Below are 22473 nucleotides of genomic sequence, written 5' to 3' on the forward strand. Positions count from 1 at the left end.
TTTGGTGAGGATGATAAGGGGATATTGATGGTGGTGTTGGGGAGGTCTAATGGTGTTGGAATCAGGCCGGATTTTTAGTTTGGTTGGAATCTTTTAGGTGTTATTTGAGAAAAAATTGAGATGTAAAGGTTATTTTGAGAGAAAAGTAATAGTGTTAATTTAAGAATGAAGATATGTAATTTATGACATTAGGGGCGGGATCTTGAAGATTCGTCAAATCTTGAAGCGGAGATGATCACGGAGGTGTTACTGTGAGGGGGAAGGAGGGCTAGGATTCATTTGTTTGTTAATGTGTTATTGGGGAATACGCGTTTCACGTGCACCAATGATTAGAGTAGTAAGTGCGTCTTTTGGTTGTAAAGGAAAAGCGCGTGGATTTCCACAGCTATCAAATTATATTTTAAAAGTTTTTTTTTTTTTGTTGGAGTCTTTTGTATCTTTTTCAAAATTAATTTTCAAATATGAAAAATAAAAATAAAAATAAAATTAAAATATGAATAATAACTTTAGATAAAATATCACTCAAAATCTCTAGGGTTTTATTGATTAATTATTATGTTAAAAAAATATTCAGAAAATATACCAAACAGTTTCAAGCATCTTGAAAGAGAGTTTTGTTTTGTGATTCAAAAAATAATTTTTAAAAATTTAATATTTATTGGGTAACAAAATAATTTTATTATTATTTGACCTATGGTGAATCCATGATTAGGTAACTAATCTTCTGTCCCATTTGTAATGATTATACAACTTTTTTCACAAACTCATAACTCTCTCATCATAATCTTATTCTTGATTTGATATCTTAATTTGGAATATACAATAACGACAAAGTTTATATTTTATAATATTAACAAATTCATTAGTATTTGATAGAAGGGACTATCAGTCTACCTAAAATATATATTTATTTTAATATTCTCAAATCCAATAAACTATTTTTGAACTTTATAAGTTCTATTTAAACTTTATAAGTTCCTTAATTTAATTAAACTTTTTTTACAATAAAACAATAAAAATTAACAAAAACACCCTAAATATTGACAATCGACCATCATCACTTGAGGTTAATCAAAAGTCGCCTTAATGATGCACGACTTGCTGATTCTAACCAATAATGTGTCGATTTAGCAAAAAAAGACTAGATTTACGATAAAAAATCTGATAATTAACGACCAGATGTTTAGCCATATTTGGTAAATGATATAAGTGTGACATTTTAAGTTATTGAATGCATATTAGAATGCGTAAATGATATAAGTGTGACATTTTAAGTTATTGAATACATATTAGAATGCGCAACCGTACAATTAAACTATTGGATCATGGTTCAATCAATTTGAGTGCATGATGTCCCCTCAAGGGTTGAATCATAATCCCATCTATACATATGAGGATTGAGAGGTAACGTTATCAATAGATTCAATCAACTTTTGAATCATGATAAAAAGACCCACGTAAAGTGGAGTTGCCCTAAGAAAAAGTTTAAATTTTATATAAAAATATATTTTCTCCCCTAAATTTCATATTTCACCCTTCAGCCTCCCTTATTCTTCAAATTCTCCCTTCGATGCAATTTCCTAACTACATTTTTTAAAGTTAGTCCCCTTATTCATCAAATATTACACTTAACCCCCAAATGTAATTTTTTGGGTTCCTGCTAACGCCCGCAAAGAAGGTAACACTATTCCGATACCATTGGTGAGGCTTGCAATTGGCAAAAACGTCAACACCACATAATTTCATGGTTAAATTCCTAAATATGAGCATCAAAGATATGTGGAAGTTAAATTTTGGAATATTAACACCTGCATATTGCTCAGGATTGTATTATGTACAAATTAACTTCATTTTTCAAAGCCTGTATTTCTATACACACAGTGCTACGAAATTGACAGGTTATAGATTACCTTTTTCACAATTTTGCTCAACTCACATGAAATTTCAGCAGAATTTCTTGGAGCATTGGAGCTTATAATACATCGGTATCGTCCTGTTGAATATATGTGATTTGTTTGACCGAGCATTTGATTTGAACCTGATACTACTGAGTGACATGTTAGGTATCCAAGCTTGCAGAAACTTCAACATTCAACAGACTTAATTGACTTACAGTTGATAAATCAGGTAAGCGTCAAGACAGCTTTTTAGAGTGTCTTACTGTCTTCTTGTTTCTGTTTTAGAGATTCCAGGCGGAAGTGGAAGAACGACAAGACTCTCAGCCTATAAATCAACAACGTTAGGCAACATCAGCCTCTAGTGATAATATTAATATTAACAAAAGAGGAAAAAGAAACCCAGTTTCCTCTGGTAGATTAAGCATATAAATTAATTGAACGGAAAAGCATGTGTCTGATAAAATACATACAAGCCGGTGAATATATATATATATATATAGCGAGAGAGAGAGAGAGAGAGAGAGAGAGAGAGAGAGAGAATGTTTGTTTGACGGGCGTCATCCATCATGTCGTATTAACCTTCAGAAAATTAAATAAATGATGTTAATCTGTTTAATAGACCATTCCTAGGAACACTCATAGTTCATCCCCAATGCAATGTACCTCAATAGGTTCCAAGAGGTCATGAAACCTAGATAAATTAAGTCGCTTTTGTCACCAACAATCATAACATCTCTTCAAGATAACTACTCACTTTAACATGGAAACCCATCAGAAATGGTAGTTGCAACAGAAATCATGAAAAGCTAGTTTAAAGTGAGGCGGATATCATAAATTTATGATACTCAAGGATGCCTTCTGCAAGTTTATCAAATGAAATAATGTGAAGTTAATGCTCTGAGAGAGATATATAGTATCGGTTATAGCTTACGACAAAGTATCTGCTGCATAAAATATTGGAAGCCTCCCCAGTCTGGAACCTTTCCATTGTCTTCTTTTTAAAGAAATAAATTCTTCTGCTCCGGAGCCCGTCGCAGTAAGAACAAACTGAGAGACACATCCATCAGTACCATAAATATAACCAAAATAGAAGCAAGTATCATCTTTAAGAAAAAAGAAGAAATTGGTAAATCAATGGAGAAGAATGTTTAAGTCAGTACCAATGGAAATAGTATGGCCATGACTCCGTAGCTCACAAGAGGTGAGAAAAAGAAAATAGCAAGAACACAAGGGCTTCCTGTGATGCCACTAAAGAGATTAGTACTATTGCATATGTCATCATAATCATGCATGTAAAATAATGCAAAAAAGCCACTCATAACACGTTAATAAGATCATTAGACATATAACACAATGAGACACCACACTCAGATCACTCTTTCCCACATTATGAGAGATTATTATTCACTTCTTCCGGTGATGTCAGCTTCTCTAAAAGCAATATTTGCTACCATAAAAGCCAAGGTAACTGTTATTACACTAGATAAGCATTAACATCTAAACATTGAAGCCTTGACTTCAATGTTAAATATAAATGACTATAAACCCTTTATCATGGTGAGAGGGAGCACATCAAGGACTACATGGTGGAACCTACTGCATACAACGTCACACTCGCACAGTTTAGCCACACTGCATGAAGTTTATTGGGTCAATCTCACTCTCTTAACAGTTAAGCCTCATTACTACTGAATCTCAAGTTATGCTATAGGAATTGGGGGAGCTGCAACATACAGTAACACAGGCCATGTGAATCTACAGAACTAACTAATTTGTTATGTGAAATTGATTAGGATATCAAAAGGGTTAAACCAAAATCACATGAAGCAAGTAAAATATATATTACCAAAACCAGCAAAGAATGCCCAGTTAGATTCAAAAAAGTCAAGCCTTTTGTCCAGACCCACTTCAGAAAAGTTCCACTTGTACCTAATAAGTGCAAAAGCTGAATCAGCTATGATCCAGTTAAGAGAAACTACAAAAACTAAACAGCAGGTCCACATTTACTACATACTCGAAACAGTAATAGGCATACATCCAAGCTAGAAGTAGGAAATTAACTGCCTTCCCAATGTAGGGTATAAATCCTGTTGCGTAAACCTGCATAAGATTCAAAAGACTACGAAGATTGTCATAAAAAGAGTAAGTTTTGCAAGTCAATAGCATACCATATCTGTTACAAGAAGTATGTGCTCTATAAACACAAGAATAGAATGAAATAAGACTACCACTGTATTATTAAGTAAAAAAAGGGAGAGGTAAAATTTATATAGTAAAAAATATCTCACCTCCAAAAAGAAGAAGCTCAAAAGAAGCACCGAGTAAACTTGTTCACCTAGTCCAATCATGACCCTGCAGAAAAAATGATCCAAAATATGAACTTTACGCACTGTATGGAAAACGTAGTTGCTTATTTGAAGATAAATGCCTGTAACCAGTAGTACCCTCCTAGGTCAATTGGTCTATCCTTCTGATCTGCATTTTGTGAAGTCTCATTTTTTCTTGATGGTTCTGGTACAGTCTGCCTTGATCTTCCCATTGCAGCAAACCCATACTTAGCAATGTCATTGTACCTAGATTATCACAATTTTTTATTTTTAAAAGATAATTAGAAATTATGACTAAAAGAATATGGAAGAAATCAATGATAAACATCAAATAAGACATTCATGACAGAATATGAAAACACAGAAGGTAGAAGTAAATAGTAGATCAAATACTCCAATATCCAGCTTCCTTCCTAATTATGATGTCACAACATACCTGCAAAGTTAAAACACTTCTGCTGACAGATTTTTTGATCTAATAAAATAAGGATATATTGATTATAACATACAGTTTCCTTCAAGATACAACACAAACAAGGTTTGCAAAATGGATAATGACAGAGATGTAGGTCACAAAATATGGTTTATAGACTGGTTGTATTGATTCAATTTTTTTTTAAGGGAATATTCATAAAAGTTCTAAATTTTGAATGAAAAGTTGAGTATTTTTAATCAATTTATTCATGCATATTTTAACCTCCATAAACAAACAACCATTTGTAAAGCATAAATGTTCAGCACTACCAAATAAAAAAAAAAAAAAAAAAAACACTAAAATTTGAAAGATTAAGCATTAAAATGATAGAACTATTTGATGAATTAGAAGAGTTTTTTAACCATTTGATCAAATAAACCCTGTAGCTTTTCTCATCAGTCACCCAAAATAGTTTATCATCTTAGTTATTTAATATATGTAAAGAGAATCCAATGAATTTAGCACGTATTTCATACAAAGGTTATATTTTGACTTCCAAACCAAGTGTATTTTGTGGCAAGTGAGATTTGATATACTTATTAATTAAATGAAATTCTCGACCCTTTATAAAAGAAAAAGGAAATAAAGATATAATGCTACTATATAATACAGGTATTATAAAAGAGCAGATTGCTAACTGTGGGCTTAATGGTGGCTTTAGCCTAAGAGTAACCGGTTCCTGTTAGTCATAGCTGACTATCCCAGAGCATGCAGCATGCAATTCCTTCATTTACAAGTTCAGGGGTGAAGATTAATCATGTGTCACTTCTCAAAATCTCGTGCTATTCCACAAATATTGTGATAAATGAATTATTTATCAATACACTTGAATATTGTACAATAATTATCAGATCAAGTGCGAGGGTGGCTTATATTTGGATCAATACTTTGTGTATTTGATGGGAACCCCTGCCAAAATGAATCCAAATCCACCAACCAAACAACCCAAAAGACAGATACAAGGAAAACCAAATCTCATATTAATCAATACTGTATTAAGAAGAGAAATGAATGACAACAAATCAACAGCAAAGTAAACACAAAACAAGATAATTTCCCAGCAATTTCGAGGTTAGGGCCCTCCTTGATAACCCTGAAGAAAATACTTAACCCTTCCCCAAGTATCCTACTTTATATACTAATGATCTACTAAAATATCCCCTCTAAACAAACTGCCAGGGAGATTCCCAACTAACTCCCACTAGCACAATCAATCAACCTAACTCCCACTAGCACAATCAATCTTTAGTGCTCATTCACACCCTAACACCTTCGCCCGTTGTGCCCTTTATGCCCCTTCAATTGGTAGACTTCAGTAAAGGAGGTCTTTCAGTATCAAAGACTGGTGTTAAAGTGAGAAGTTCTTCAAATATCTAACGATAAGGTTTCAAATGGAATACTATTATCTTCATCAATGTATGAATAGAACTAAAAACCAAGAAAATATACCAATCTACGCTCAAATCATATAGTATAGTAACTAGGTAAAACAATGAAGATAATCTACAAATCTAACCACAACAAGGTCAAATCGAAGGAAAACATACCAGATATTGCTCAGAATAATGCTGAAAAGTACAGTGGTAAAACCAAAATACCTGCATTAATGCCAAATTAGTGACTTTCCCTGGTGCCAATTAAACAGAAAAGTGAGTATAACTAGTAGTGTGCTCTAGGAATGATAATTGTCTTATATGATAAAAATATAGAACAAAGCAATAGACCAACAATGAAATTTTTAATTAACCCATGTCTAGAAGTTCAAAAATGCCAAGGGTTGAAATTTTTCCTTTGCACATGAAACTCAACTAACTTAACTTCATGAAATATTTGAAACCTCATGTTTATCCAAAATCCCACCATAAAATGAACTGAATACCACAAGTGTCGTGGAGAAACTAAAACAAATGGTTTTAAAATTTTTGAAAGAGTGAGAATATGAAGCAATTGACAAGATAAATACAGTGTACTTACATAAAGGAGTTGTATGAGTCCAAACGTAAGAATGAATAAAGCTTAAAATACCACCAGCTGAGCAAGTTCTTGAGAACTAAAACTTTGAGCATGATCAGGTAACATCCACAGCAATGTAGGGGTCATAACAGAGTATAGAACACATATACTGCATGGGTTACAATTGAGATGTGGTCAGATCCATCATATTTTCAAGAATGATTCAAAAAGTGTTGTTCATCAACAGTGAAAGCATTGGTACATGAATGATTGCGTAGAAATAAATATACAGAAAGGAATTGCATGACTAAATGGAAAAAAAATACTAAATTAAGGCAGAGTAAATTAAAATTTGTGTTAGTGACTAAAATTACAAAGAAAATGGGCTAAATGTTATGGGAATAAAGTTCAAACTCCGGTCAACAAACGAACATTCTTAATTAGCCAGACTGGATATGAGTGAACATACAAATGTGACCAGTTGCAGAAAAGGGCTGAGGGAAAACTCAATCCACTGAGAGAGAGGGAGTGCTATCCCTCTGGGTTTCCCAAAATGAAAGGATTGACCAAACCTATTTTTAAATTTATTCCTTTCCTTCATTTTCTTCTTTCAAACAACATACAGATAAAGAGACGTCTTCGCCTACTTTTATCTTTCCCTCCCAAACAATCCTCCCCCGTTTTCTTAATTAAATAGTATCCAGATGCAACTATTAACTACAACATGCATTCCGAGTAAAAGTATCCAAATTCAAGTAATAACTAATCAACACTCTAACCACACTTGAGAAAAAATTAAAACTAAATACTAAATTGCACTAGCAGTATCATTACCCTTAATACATCCAATTACAATGAACTCACAAAGCTTCTATTTTTAGTCATTTTAATGGTTAATTGAAAAGCAAAAATCCTATCACAAACAACTAAAGTTTCTAAAAAAAACTCAATTGATGAAAACCCAATTAAACTCTCCAATAAACAAATTACCTTCCTAAAAAAATAAACCCATTCAGAGAAAACACTGCCCTGTTCGAATCATCAGCTTTCTCACCTAAAACAGCAAAACAACACAAATAATAACCAATTAAAGAAGCGTGAAATAAACCACGCTTCTTTATGCCAAACCGTGGCAAAGAACGACGACTCTGTGGAGACAGCAGCTTCTCGGAAACGTCGAGCCATTGAAGCAAAGCTTGTTTTGATTTTGATTCAGAAGATTTATTAATGTTGAATTTTCCATCGGAAATTTTTCAGCGAGACGATTGAAGAAAGCTTTTAGCTACTTCAATTTTGAATCAATGTCTTGGGTTTTGATTGGCCACGGATATATTTTGTATTTTTTAAGAAAAAGGCCGATTTTATTAGTTAATTAACTTTTAATTAATTGGAGATTAACTAGTTAAGAGTAATTTGCTTAATTTTAATTACATAACGATTGTGTTCTTTTAGAAATTATTTTAAGAAAATTAAAGAAGTTGTTCTTGATCAAGATAAATATTATGTAATATTAAAGTGTACAAAAGGAAAAAAAAATTATATTTTTTGTAATCTTAACTCTTTTAGTTTAAAAAAAAAAAAAAACATATTCACACAAAATTTTATATTTAGAAAAAATACAACAATTTTAACCTTTGAAATTATTTTATGGTATTTGATCTCTTCTAATAACAAATATATTTAATACTGTATAACTTAGAGTTGGGATTATATATTATTTTAGAAGACTATTGTCAAGTCATTAGCAAATAATATGTATTAAAATTATTTTGATTAAAACAAGTGACCCTTAAATAATATGTAAAAACAATTTGTAAGTAATGATCACTTTTTTTCTAATTTCGGTTTTATCTAATTCTTAAAAATAAATTACACACTGTATATAAAATAAATGTAATTGGTAAAATATTCATCTATTGTATTAAAAAATATATATATATATTAAGTCATATACAAACTCCTTAAATCTCTAGATTTTAAAAGAAACTAATTTCAAAAAATAATCTTATGTCTCGATTTTGTTTTAACAAAAACTAGGTTTTTTTATCCATGTATTTGTCCTTCTGGTAATGAGCAAATACAATTCTAATTCCTGTGGGTTCTTTTTTTAGTGTATTTGCTTGTCTCGAATACGACCTTTACCTCTATTTTTTTTACAAATGTTAGATTACTTATTTAAGTTTAAAAGAATAATGGTCCGTTTGGTTAAATTTTGTGTTTTGGGAAAAGTTTTGAAAAAAGTTAAAAAAGTTGAATTGAGCGGTATTACGATGTAGGATTTATAAATTATAATACCCCCTTGTTTTATTTTTACAAAATACCCCCTATAATAAACATTAAAAGTTAACAAATACCCCAACCCACCTCAAATACGGACAGCCGCCACCATCGCCGGAGGGTGGCGGAGTCGCCGTATCGGCAGCATGACCGCTGGATCTTGTCTGTCGGTGCAATATGTCTTTTCCGATCATATCCACTTGGATTTGTCCCAAGGCAGATCTAGCGTAGATCTGCCATTGCGGCCAGATCTGGCCGTATTTGCTCGTCAACATGGCCAAACAAACAGTCGTCGTTGATGGTCAACGACGACCGTTTGTTGGCGCTTGTTTACGCTGGTTACGGCCAAAGATCTGGCCGTCATGGCAATCTTTGGCCTTAGATCTGCCTTTTGCCAACCACGTGGATCTGCCAAAAGGCTAGATCGCGACTACCGGCCAGATTCAGCCGGTAGTGCGCCATCCTACCACATCCTCAGTGGTGGCCGATCTGGTAAATGTGGATTGTTGGGTATTTTAAATTTTTTAAAAATATTAGGGGTATTTAATTAAATTAACAAATTTAGGGGGTTTAAAAAAGTTGAATAATATTGTGATTTTTGGGGTATTTTACTGTTTAACTTTTTTGAGAATACTAAAAATATATTCTCAAAATGGAATCAGCAAGCCAATGTTTTATCAAATTATCACCACTTAAGGCTTCGTTTGGTTGGATTTTGGAATCTCCTTTTAGTATTCCCAAAAAAGTTAAACATAAAATACCAAAAAACTCACAATATTATTCAACATTTTTTAACCCCTAAATTTGTTATTATTAAATACCCCTAATATTTTAATGTTTTTGTTACGCGCTCCGGCCCACCCCGGCGTGTGGTGGCCGGCTGTCGTATTTGAGGGTGGATTGGGGTGTTTTTGTTAACTTTTAATGTTTTATTATAAGAGTGTTTTGTAAAATAAACATAGGGGTATTTTAATAATTTGTAATCCTACATCGTAATACCCCCCAATTCAACTTTTTTTTTTAACTTTTTTCAAAAAACTTTTCCAAAAAAACACAAAATTATACACACGGAGCAAAGAGGTTATATATTTCTTAAGGTCAAATTTATGAATTTTTTTTTATAATTTAAATGTTGAAAAGGACATTTTGAAACTAGACTCACTATAAAAAAGATCAAACCGTATGAGTTAGAATGAAACTCGCGGTGTTCATACAAAAGACTAACACAGACGGTTAAACTATAAAATCCGTTTGTTAAATCACGTGGCAAATCGAGAGGCTCCGACAGTTGAGTTTAGTTCGGTTCGGTTATTTCAAGGTACAAAACTGTACCGCTGCAAACGTATTATTATAAAACTCCTCTGAGAATCAGAAAACTTTAACAGGGAGCAAGATCGAGTTAAAAATGGCACAGCCCACCAAGAGCCATGCAAGAAAGAGGCTTGCGATATTCAAGCTTGTCTCACCAAAAACAACTTCCTCCCTCAAAGGTACAACTTTCACCATCATCCATCTGGGTTTCATTGAAAATTGATATAAAAAGAAAAGAAAAGAAAAGTCTTTTGTTTCAATGAGATTTTGATGCTGTTGAAATAGGATTTTGAATTTATGATTTTATGTTGTTATATATAGAGAAGTGATTGACTTGACTGATACTTTGCCAAGTTTGTAGGATAAGGCTTGTTTTACATGGAAAGACAAAAATTAGTATTTGATGTATTGAAAAATGTATTTATTTTTTAATCTTTTTATACGTATATTCTCAAAATAAGTATTTTTCTTTTTCCAGTTCACAACCTATGATCATGAGTTCAATGTTATGATTTTCAATAAGAAATAGGAAGTTAATTTTGTTGGAGAGAATGTGTAAATTTGTGGCCTTGTTGGTATGAAGTGATGTACTTTCAGTACAGAAATATGGGTTCCTCCAAGTCAAATTTGGAGTTCTATTTCACTTTGTTAGTGAAGGACTAGTTGAGGGTGACATTGAAAGGATGAGTTTTTGGCATGAGAGTCTTTGGAAAGACCGCAATTGACTGCATTTGATGTGTTGATACATCAATGCAGTTGGTTAGTTCTGTGCTTCTAAGACCTTCAGCGGCCAGGTGTTTGTTATGTGAGTCTGTGCCGTTAGGGTGCATGTCAACTAAAGGACCTATTGATGAGTAAGAAAGATGTTGTCTCTTGATTACTGTCAAAGGTTTATGGCTTCAGGGGCTAAACATTTGTTCGTTTTCGCCTTATTAGCCTCATGAACAATCTCGGTTTTGTCTCTATATTCATACCATTGATCTAATAGGCCAGCCATTAATAACAAGTATATCGCGGCTACTAGCTCCTCGAATTGCTAGCATCTGTTTTCTTTTATCCTATTGCTTCTATATTGCTGTACTGTTTTTTCCCTAAATTCAATGCAAGTATTTGATTCTCTTATTAATCTGTATGATGAACTGCTTGTTTGGGTGAACTTTTTGATTGGAATTGTTTCATTGAGTGAGGTTGTAACAATGGTATCAGATCCTCGTTGGGGTATGTTAAAAACAAAAATGGAGAACAAAATGGATGGTATAGAAAAGGGAGTGGTACGTTTAAAAAGCTATGAGCTCGGTGAGGGAAGATCTGGGAAATCTCAAGGAGGACATGGAAGTCTGAAGGATATCTTCTTGAGCTCAGGGAGGGATGAGATTGAAGGATGAGGGAGATCAATCATAGTCAGTGGAAAAAACAGGGACGATTTCGAGAAACTTAGAGGGGAAAGTATAGAGATCAGAATCGATTGGGAAAGAAGAGGTCAATAGAGAAAAAGGATAATCAAGAAGTTGGAGTACCGGTGTTTAATGGGGAGGACCCGTATGGTAGACTCAAAGTTGATCTCTATTTCGCCATCAACCGATATGAGGAGGAGGAAAAGGTGGAGGCAGTCGTCGTCTGATGGAGGGCCGAGCCTTAAACTGGTATCAGTGGATGGATTCACATTCATCGATATTTCCTGGGCATCCTTCAATCGGCAATCATCGATAGATTCCGTCCATCATTTAAGGGGTCAGCCTTTAAGCTCTGGTGGTCGTCTGAGGCAAACAAGAACTGTAACGAATTCTGTGAGCATTTGAAGCTCACGCTGCACCATTGAAGGAGGTAGGAGATAGTTACTCCATGGGCATTTTCTCAATGGGCTTAAAGAAGAGATTAAAGTTGACCTTAGGTTGACTAAGCCTACAAACTTGCATGATTTAATGGAACAGGCCCATAGAGTGGAAGAGAGAAATTGGTTTTTGAAAAGGGTTGGAAAGTTTAATGGAGGCACTTTTGGCAGGATGGACTCTTACAACTGGGTCAGCCCAAGCCTAGATCCATAGGCCCAAATTGGGAAAGTAGTCCAACACGAAGTCCAAATTGGGTATTCTATGCCTACTCGCCAATTTGACTGTAAAGAGAGAACATCTGAAACTACGGCGACAAGCTTCCGGGGAAAATTTTTGGTGATTAAGAGGTTGAAATACAGAGCAAGAGGGAAAGAGGGCTTTGCTTTAGGTGCGATGAAATTTGGCCCTAATCATCGATGGAAGAGCCACATCTCTGCAAGTTCTTGCATGGGAGACGATGAGCTAGAACAGGGAAATGTCGACACCGATGCCCGATGCCGAAGAGAGATCATCCAGAAGGTAACCTTTAGCTCTTTCATGAACTCAATTGTGGGATTACTTCGGATAAAACTTGAAAGTTAAAGGCCTCATCGGGAAAGAGGAGGTCATGTGTTGTTGATAGTGGTGCTTTGCACAACTTATTTCACATGAGTTGGTGTGCAAGTTGGGGGTACCAATTGATAAGGGCAGGACCTCAGAGTAATGGTGGGAAACAGGGTGACAGTAAAAGGGGAAGGTATATGTGAGGGTTTAGATGGAGATACAGAATTCATACCAACAGGAGTATTTCCATTGAATTTGGGGGGGGAGCTCACTAGGAGATATTGTGCGAAATTGGAAAAAGTTAACTATGACATTGGAGGAGAGGGAAGAGGTGTATTATGCAAGGGGATCCTCACTATTAAATCAGGAGTATTGCTTAAGTCGATGCTTCGAACAGTCAGAATACAGCATAGGGTATCTAGTTGTTGTGTTCCATTGAGAGTAAATCAAAGATAGTAAGGGACCTTAGACCCAAGAGTAGCTAGAGTGTTAGAAGAGTTCAGAGATTGTTCAATCAACGCACTAAGTTGCACAACAAAAGAGTTCATGACCATGCCATAGTTCTTAAAGAAGGCGCTCAACCACCTAACATCAGACCATACCGTACCATTCTTCCAAAAAAATGAGATCGAAAGGTTGGGAGAGACATGTTGGCGGTGACATCATACAACCCACACAACATCCCTTTCAGTCCGGTTTTTTTTGTTAAGAAAAAGGATGGCAAGGAGGTTCGTTTGTGGATTACAGGACCTTTAACAACCTCACCATCCCGACAAGTTTCCAATTACAACGATCGATGACTTTTGGACGAGTTGGCTGGAGCAACTGTCTTTTCAAAATTGGATTTAAATCGGTTACCACCAAATAGAGTCAAAGAGGAGATTCCGAAAACAGCCTTTTGGCCATGAAGGTCACCATGAATTTAGTGATGCCCTTTGGATTAACCAATGCACCTTCCACTTCCAATCCTTTTTAACACCTATTCAACCATCCTTTGCAATTTGTCTTGGTCTTCTTTGATGATATTCTAATCTACAGTCTGGACATGGATACCCATAGTTCACCTTACTCAAGCTTTTGACTCTGCATAATCATAACTGGTGGTTACTGCAAGAAATGCAACTTCAATCAGAAAACTTAATACTTAAGCCATCTGGTGTCTGCGGATGGGGTAGAGGAGATGCCGCAAAAAATTGAAGCATGTAGCTTGGCCAGTCCCGAAAAATGTGAAGAGTGAGAGGGTTTAGGCTTAGGGGTACTATCGAGATTTTTAAAGGTCTATGGCCCCATTGCATAGCCCTTACACATTGTTTAAAAAAGACTTTTTTTTGGGTGAGAAGCACAAAGGTCTTCATTAGTTGAAGACAGCCAGGCTACGTCTTGGTATTGGAGCTCCAACTTTGACCTCCCTTTTGAAATTCACACAGATGCTTTAGGTGCAAGACTTGGGGCGGTCCTAGTTCAAAATCCAAACCAGTAGCATACTTGAGCAAGCTTTCTCTCCTCAATCCACACTGAAGTCAGTCTATGAGAGAGATTAATGCCATAGTGTTCGCATACGCAAGTGGAGTCACTACCTCTTAGGCGCAAATTCATAATCAAAACTGACCAACAAGCCTTCAATTTCTCCTTGATCAGCAGGATGAAACTGCCAGAGCAACAAAATGGATTTCCAAGCTCATGGGTTCACATTTGAGATCCAATATTATCTAGGGAACACAAATAGGGTGCTGATGCCTTATCTCGCGTGACGAAGAAGTTAACTACCAGGCCCTCTTGGTAGTTCAATTCAAAAAAATGACAATTTGGCTGCAGAAGTCCAGCAAGATCCCAAGCTCCAAAAATCATACAAGATCTATTGTTTGATCCATGTAGTTGGCCAACTATGAGCTATGCAAGGGTTGTTTGTTGTACATAGTCGGTTGGTGCTCCTAAGTCTTCAAGCTATATTTCTAAGCTGCTCCATGAGTTCCACTCCAGCCGGTGGTGCCACTTCGGGTTCTTTGGACATATAAGAAAGTGGCGGAGAATTGCCTTTGGGAAGGATCAAAAGGGATTGCAAGACTTTCTTAAATCTTGCACTATATGTCACCAACAAGCATTCGACATTGAAACCAGCGGTATCCATAGCCCTTACCCATCCCCAACCGGTTTTTGAGGACCTTACTATGGATGTCATTGGGGCTTGCCTAGGGCCAGGCTATGACACCATTTTTGTGGTTGTAGACCGCCTGACAGTATGGACACTTCATCTACTATCCACCCTTACAATGCTAAGAGGTGGCGACATTTTTGTGAAAGAAGTAGTCAAGCTACAGGCTCCGCAATCAATCGTATCCGATAGAAACAGAATGTTTATGTCACCTTTGGGAGGAATTATTTAGGGCAGCCGGCACATCTCTAAAATTTAGTTCCGCCTATCATCCTTAACAGATGGGCAAACCGAGGTAGTTAATCATTGTATCGAAGCTACCTCTGCTGTTTCTGCAGTTCCCAACCTTGACAATGACCTTGCTGGCTACCTTGGGCTGAATTTTGGTACAACACTACGTACCCAGCTCAACCAGGATGACTCCCTTCCTAGCTTTCTATGGTCGAGCACCCCCCACTTCTTAAGTTCACTAGTGCCCTTCTCTGGTGGAAGATGTTAATAGACAAATGTCGGAGAGAAACGCTATTCTTAATGAGATCAAGGACAACTACTGGTCGCATAGGGACACATGAAAGAGGACCGTCGATGCTCATCGCAAAGATCTCATTTTAAGGGTGTGACTGTGTATATCTTAACTTCAGCACCTATAAGTTTAAGTCCTGGCTAGGAAATTGAACAAGAAACTTAGTCCCCGATTCTCTGGTCCATTTCCTGTGCTTGAGAAAATTGGTTCTGTCGCCTACAAGTTGGCCTGCTAGATATAACCTCCATTCACCCAGTTTTCGATGTTCTTGCAACTCAAGCGAGCCTCCATAGTTCTGTCCAACTTAGCCGTACCCCATGTCTCACCGAGGAATTGGAGCTCTTAGTTCAATTGAAGCGGTACTCTCTTCTCCGCAGTCTTTTGGATGGTTCTCAAGAGGTCTTGATTAAGTGGCAGGATCTTCCTCCTTTTGAAGCCACCCTGGGATCCTAGAAGTCATTGACCTCCACTTTCCTTACTTCACCTTAGGGACAAGTTGGCAGGGTGTGTATTGATAGGCCACCCTTTAATAAGAAGTATTCAGGCAAGGAAGGAGGACGTTGGGTGGAATAAGGGCAGTGGAAATTAGTTAGGCTAGAGTACAGTGTCGCGATTGATTGGGAATTAGTGGGAGAATCATTGCTGAATATTAAGGGGGAGCTTAGCTGGACAGTTATTATTTTTGTTTAGGGAATCACCAGTGGGAGGCCGCTAGCTCCTCGAACTGCTAGCACTCGTTCTTTTATCACATTGCTTCATATTGCAAGTATTGGATTACTCTTATTAATCTGTGATTGATGAACTGCTGTTTTGGTGAACTTTTTGACTGAATTGTTTCATTGAGTGAGGTCTGTAACAATTCCCAATTTTACTATTATTTTAAAGTGCCACGTTTGAAGTCCAATTGATGTAAATGGAGTCTAGCATGTCAAATGCGCTGTGTTGGTATGGTTGGTACTGACAGAAAATGATACAATATTGAGCTCGTGAGCTAATCATTCACAAGTTTTTACTCTTGGAGAATAGTTTGTCAATGTAAATCCCAAGATTTTTGTTTTCTCATCATTTGCGATCTTATGGTCGTGATGCATCCCAAGTGGATATGACACTCTTCTTTATGTTGCTTAATTGTATAGAATGTGATTTGCCGTTCCTTTGTTTTTATGAGCATGTTTTCACCCAATTATTCCAGGCTATGTACTATATTGTCTTACCGTACCCACATTCTCTATATCTTCTCGAGATCAGACTTTAATCTAATTCTAAAAGCTTCATGGCCTTGTTGGGTTTGACATTTCCTGTCATTCTTTGCTGTCTATTTAGCCCGTAAAGCATGAATTTTCAACTAGATTCTTGTCAAGGGACATGTACTAGGGCTTTTTTACTCACTTCTGTGCCAACCATATGTCTAGTCCCTTTATGCTGTTGGTATTTTTAACGTAGATAAGTAAATGATAGTTCTAAAACAGGATAGCGTGGTGATATGAATTTGATCCTTTCTATTGGTACTGTGTGGAAGGTTTTCTTTCTAGGGGAGTAAGGCCTGAACTTGATCAATGTACTTCACATATGTAATAAACCTTTATCTATTCTCACCTGCTAGCTTCTGTAATTGCCTCTCTGAGCCATCGTAGCTGTAATCACCCAGTAACAAAAACCTTTCAGCTATTAAAATAGTGATACTTACAAATTATTTAAGTGTTTCCGCCAACTGGAGACACTAACATTGTATTTGTGGGGTACTGCATTTTGTGTATAATCAACTTCATCTATAATGGAGCTTCATTATGTTCAAATCTAATCCCCATGTGAATGCTACTATAATCATATGGGAAAAGTAGTTACTATAACCCTAGTTCCATTTAAATCTAGTAAATCAATTTAGTTTCGAAGTTAGATGCTTGTGCTAAAACCTGCATGTACTCGAAATCATTTGTAGTGCATCGTGACCAACTTATTTTTAAACATTGTCTTAGTTTGGAAGTTGCAAGTATTATCATTCTTTGCTATTGTTAAACCAAAAATCTATGATAGCTTTTTATTGACCGATGTTTATAAATGGGTCTAGGTGCCAGAAGGTTATCGAGTTGCTCAGTCTTGCTGTGAGAAGTGTAATTATGACTCAACGCATTGTGCTTCGGTGTCTGGCCTTCTGAAGCAAATAGGGAAGAGATAGACCTGGATGTGTTTTGCGATTGGAGACCAGGAGTCTCTGGATGAGAAACACAACCAGAAACCATTGTTCTTTTTTGTTGATGGGTTCTATTGTAATAATAACCAACAACACACCACCCAAAAAAAAAAAAAAAAAAAAAAAACATTTGTTTGCGCTGTGTTTGTAGAGCAATATTACCCCAAAAAGTACATGTAATTGATATACTCAGCGTGGCATTAGTAAAACTACTTGTACATGATCTTTATTTAATTTTTTTTTTTTTTTTTTCCGATGCTTTTGATCATGGTAAAGGGATTGGATTTATATTGCAGTGCCACCCTGAGGTTTGACATAAAAAACTTTCCTCCCTTGATAAATTGACCATGATAAAAATAACTAGTCATTCAACTATAGACCCTTGCCAGGGACGGATCCCAACTGGGTCACAGGTCTAGGCTTGATTGGGGATAGTCACTCGTGGGCTGTTGATCAGTCCCAGGCTCATGAAAAATTTTAGGGCCGGTTCGCTATGGGTCTAAAATTTTATTTTTTCTTCAACTTTTTTTATATTAGGGGTCAAATAAATTTATGTAGGGGGTTTGTAATTTTTATGGGAGATAAGTAAATTTTAATTAATTTAAAAATAATAATAAATTACATGGTGAAATTATAATTAATACTATAGTTATAATAGAGGTGTGTTCAATTTAAACTTTCAAGAGATAATTTAATTAATTAATTTTAACATAAATGTAATATTCACACATTTACACTTCACAAATAAACAATTGAATAAATTTGTTTTTTTTTTTTTTTTTAATTACACATTTACACTTCACAAATAAACAATTGAATAAATTTGTTTTTTTTTTTTTTTCAAATTATTCATCTACATCGTCAATAATATTTACATCGTTCAAATTTGTATTCTTGAAGAGTTCGAGTGGTTCGGGATTTTTAGGATACTGTTGTAGTCTTCTCTCTGCACGAGTCCAATCCCGTAAACATGTTATCACTTCAATCATCTTATTGGTTAAAGAACATCTTCTATCTTCAATGCTGTCTCGGATGCAATTGTTGAAACCAGCACAGAAAAAATGTTACGTGCCATTTGACATTTGGGCTATAATGGGGAATCGACTTTAATATTAGTTCCACAATGGAAGCACATCCATTTCATGTTTCTCCTTCTTCATCATGTAGGACATGTTCATTTGTAGGTAGCGATTCAGCTCATTTGGTTCATATATGTACGAGCTAGAGCTGTTGCTTCTACCATGTTCCATATACGACCACATGCTCAATCCTTGATAGATGTTTTCACCAGGGTCCTATTGGTCGTCTCTGCTGGATGTTCCAGTTCTAGTTCCACTGTACCTGCTCTGATATAAAGAAAAAAGGCTTTCCAATTTTTGCTTAAAGTTAATTTAATAAAACATATAATCATGTCCTAAATCTTGGCATATCTCAGTAATTATACAATTAACTACGTGTAATTTAAACCTAAGATTTACAACAAGGCCTAATCCATATAAGAATGAAATATTTAACCAATATTTTTCGTATTTTTTTTTTTTCCTTCTTTAAAACAATTTCCATTAAGAAGTCATTATATCTATATTTAGCAAAAGTTTTAGAAATTTGAAGTAAAATATCTAATGCTAAATTAATAGTAGGATAATAAATACCACTTAATGTATTAGTGAATTCATAAAAAACTTTAAGAAATGAATAAAAAAGTTCACAAACCGTCCAATCATCATAGCTGACAACTTTTTGCGGATGGTTCTTGTAGTTGAGGAAATTTGTAATTTGTCTTGTGGTTGGCAAAGCTTTTTCCAACATCAAGTAGGTGGAGTTCCAACGGATAGACATGTCCATACATAACTTCAAAGGTCGAACTGATGGGTCCTCTTGCTTACAATATTTGACGTACTCCTGCGATCTTTTGTTGCTACCGCCGATGATGAATCTGGTAGTCGCGCGCACTCTCTCAATCTTCAAATTTACAGCTTCCAAACCTGCTTTAACAATCAAATTGATGATGTGGCAAGCACATCTCTAGTGAAAAAAATTTGCCTTCACCACGCGGATCCAACTCTTTTCAAATAAAGAGATAGTCGCAATGTTAGCAGCTGCATTATCTAGTGTTAGTGCTACAACTCATTCAGTTAATATATATTCTTGCAAAACTTCAATAATTGTAAAATAAATAGTGTTAGCATTATGTGTAGTATATAATGGTCTAAAACCTATCAATTTTTGTTGTAAACCCCAAATGTGATCTAAGTAATGTATTCTGACAGTTAAAAATCTTTTTTTGATCTACAAGCCCATATGTCTAAAGTAAGTACGATAGATATATTCTAAAAATGTTGAAATTCATTTTTAAGTTGAACATTTATTTTGTTATATAGTTTTAGTATGTCACTTCTACTTGTACCTCTACTAACGGGAGTATATGTTGGATAAAATGCAGCTTTAATCATGTGAATAAATAAGGGTTTTCAAATAAAGAAAGGGGAAAGTCTGTAGCAACTATGTATCTTGCTATTTCCTTTCGTGCTTGGAGTGCATTGTATTGTCATGTTGACAGAGTTGAGGATTGTGGATTAAAATTATGTTGAGTTTGATTTTGCTTATCGAGTCTAGTTGAAGATGAATCAAACAGCTGCATTATTTGGGGGTGCTTCTTCTCCAAGTGTCGCTGCGTCGTCGAAGTCCCCTTCTTAGCACTGATAATGGTTCCATATGTTAGAGCAAATGCCCTAGAGCCAATCAATTCCAATTAATTCTTGTACAATTGACTCTTTGTAATAATGTTCATTGACCAATAAAAGACATTTGATTCTATATCACGTAAATCATCATTGTATGCATTGATATATGTCCTTAGAATGGTAGAACCGTGACGAAGGTATCAAGTGTTTCAAATCTTGATAGTGAGAACCCTCTGAGCACATGTGGTGGTGGCGTGCTGTCGTAGGCACCCAGAATTAAAACCTTTTGAACCTAACTACTAAACTGTAAGTAGGGTAAGCAAGGGTCGATCCCACGAAGAGTGTCTAGCCGAATTTTCTTTGATGTGAAAAAGGCTAGGGGGTTTGTGTAAAAAAAGAAAACAATCTCAGCAAAAACAAAAACAATTTAATTCGAATTCAATCAAAATGACGAACTTGGTCTCTGTCAACATCCACCATCGGAATCTTACAACTGATCATTGATGCAAAGATAATCAATTCACACATTGAATACTCACCGTTGGAACTAATTTCCTATCTCTCCTTAATTGTAATTAATCAGGAAACAAGCGATCCTAATTAATCTTACCCCTAAACAACCCTAGACAAGNCACTTTATTACTTTTTGCGACTAGTATACTTGCTATTTTTGCATGTTGTAGTAAACACGCATCAAGTTACGAGGCCTGTAAGGTACCATTGGAAACCTCATTCAAAGCACGTTAGAATTTTATCAACATGGACTAATGTAGAATGTCTATCAGATGAATTCATGGAGCGGATTGAACATTAGTAGTCCGTGCATAAAACCCAAAGAGCTTAAATGAGCATGCCCCATTCAAACGGCCATAACTTTTGATCCAAGAAGAGTTTTGGGGCCTTTAAGATATCATTGAAAACCTCATTCAGAGCCTTTCAGAAGCCCATTGACATGGACTAATGTAGAATGTCTGGCAGATTAATTGATGGAGCGGGCTGAACTTCAGAGGTCTATGCATAAAGCCCAAAGGGCTTAATTGAGCATATCCCATTCAGACAGCCATAACGTTTTATCCAGGAAGAGTTATGATAATCCTAGGATTATACTATTTTATCGAGGCTTTTTGGCCAGAAGTTGGATACTTCTTATTTCGTTTGTGCCTGAATTACAACTTAATTGCATACATTTTATGTTTTAGGCCAAAACATGCAGTTAGAGCAAATAATGAGAGAAATTGAGTTTTTGGACCCAGAAGAAAACGAATCTCAGGATTCAGGGGAGTTCTAAAGAGGATTTGAAGCACTATGAAGCTTGTTCCTATTGGAGAGCACGAAAGCTTGAAGATTCAAGCAAGGAAGCAAGCGAAGGGCAGTTTCGTTATTTCGGAATTGTGCAGAAAAGTTCGCTGCAGAAAAGTTCATTCTTCACCACGACGATAAACTTTCGGGACAGATTAACAATTTTAAACCAATTCATTGTCGCAACGAAGAGTTGCAAGATTTAGTTTTTCAAAACTGTGTGTTTTAATTTAGGCGAAAGTTTTAGGTTTGTTTTGGACCGACTATATAAAGAAAACTTAGTCTTTTTATTAGGGAGTTTGACATTTTTGGGAGAAAGAAGAGAAGATTGAAGATCGAACTCTTTGGATTCATCAAATAGGGAAGATTTTGTTCTCTTTTCTTAATTCCAACATGTTGAATGCATTGTTTACTATTTTTATTTCTATTTGCGTTAATTTTAGTATGAACTAACTCGTTTTGGGTTAGGGTTTTGATGTAATTGGGGTTTTTATGTTTAATCAATAAATTGATGTTGCTTTTGCATTCTATTGCATGGATTGTGTGATTACTCTTGTTTTTGTTGAAATTATTTGTTGAACATGATGAGATTGAGAAGTGAGTCATGTATTAGCTTCTTAGGGTAATTGCCATTGTTGTATTGAACACTAGAGATATGAGAATCAATGAAATCAATTTAGGATTCCATTTAGCTTAACGAACTTGGAACTATCAACCTTCAATTTGTTGGGCGCAGAAGCTTAATAGGGAAAAGTAGGAAAACACAGCCTGAGAAGGTATGTTTTACACATTAGGGAATTTAATAGTCTTCGATATGCCCAATTTTGATGTAATTTTGGGTATGGATTTCCTAGGGAGGAACGGAGTAGAAATTGATTGTCGGAAGAAGAAAGCGAGATTTAATCTCGATAATGGAGATAAGTTTAGTTTTGGAGAGGGCCATCGGTTGAGTATGTTGATTAGTTGTGTAAAGGTGAGAAAGATGTTGAGAAAGGGGTGTTCTGGATA

General features: G+C 35.5%; 2 protein-coding genes across 2 annotated transcripts in view; one reads left to right on the plus strand and one right to left on the minus strand.

The window, feature by feature from the left end:
• The window catches only part of LOC116116678 (cx9C motif-containing protein 4), a 28076-nt gene extending 10609 nt beyond the window's left edge, over positions 1 to 17467 (plus strand). The window contains 2 exon segments of the mRNA XM_031402722.1: positions 17360 to 17379; positions 17382 to 17467. Of these exon segments, the coding sequence (XP_031258582.1) occupies positions 17360 to 17379; positions 17382 to 17467 (106 nt within the window).
• Positions 1895 to 6270, minus strand: LOC116116571 (protein EI24 homolog). Its single transcript, XM_031402638.1, has 9 exons — positions 6248 to 6270; positions 4343 to 4471; positions 4187 to 4250; positions 3913 to 3998; positions 3745 to 3827; positions 3059 to 3135; positions 2830 to 2945; positions 2114 to 2223; positions 1895 to 2038 (listed from the first exon to the last, which is right to left on the minus strand). Exons 2-8 carry the CDS (start codon positions 4435 to 4437, stop codon positions 2148 to 2150), a joined length of 597 nt encoding a protein of 198 aa, XP_031258498.1. The 5' UTR covers positions 4438 to 4471; positions 6248 to 6270; the 3' UTR covers positions 1895 to 2038; positions 2114 to 2147.
• Positions 17468 to 22473: the final 5006 nt, after the last annotated feature.

The sequence above is a fragment of the Pistacia vera genome, unplaced genomic scaffold, assembly GCF_008641045.1.
Source record: "Pistacia vera cultivar Batoury unplaced genomic scaffold, PisVer_v2 Contig78, whole genome shotgun sequence".
NCBI classification, from domain to species: Eukaryota; Viridiplantae; Streptophyta; class Magnoliopsida; order Sapindales; family Anacardiaceae; genus Pistacia; species Pistacia vera.

Coding starts and splice junctions, on each gene's coding strand:
- LOC116116571 (XM_031402638.1), bottom strand. CDS start 4,437: ATGGGAAGATCAAGGCAGACTGTACCAGAACCATCAAGAAAAAATGAG. Junction 3,828..3,912: donor TATGCCTATTACTGTTTCGA/GTATGTAGTAAA, acceptor TGCACTTATTAG/GTACAAGTGGAACTTTTCTG. Junction 3,136..3,744: donor GGCATTCTTTGCTGGTTTTG/GTAATATATATT, acceptor GTGGCATCACAG/GAAGCCCTTGTGTTCTTGCT.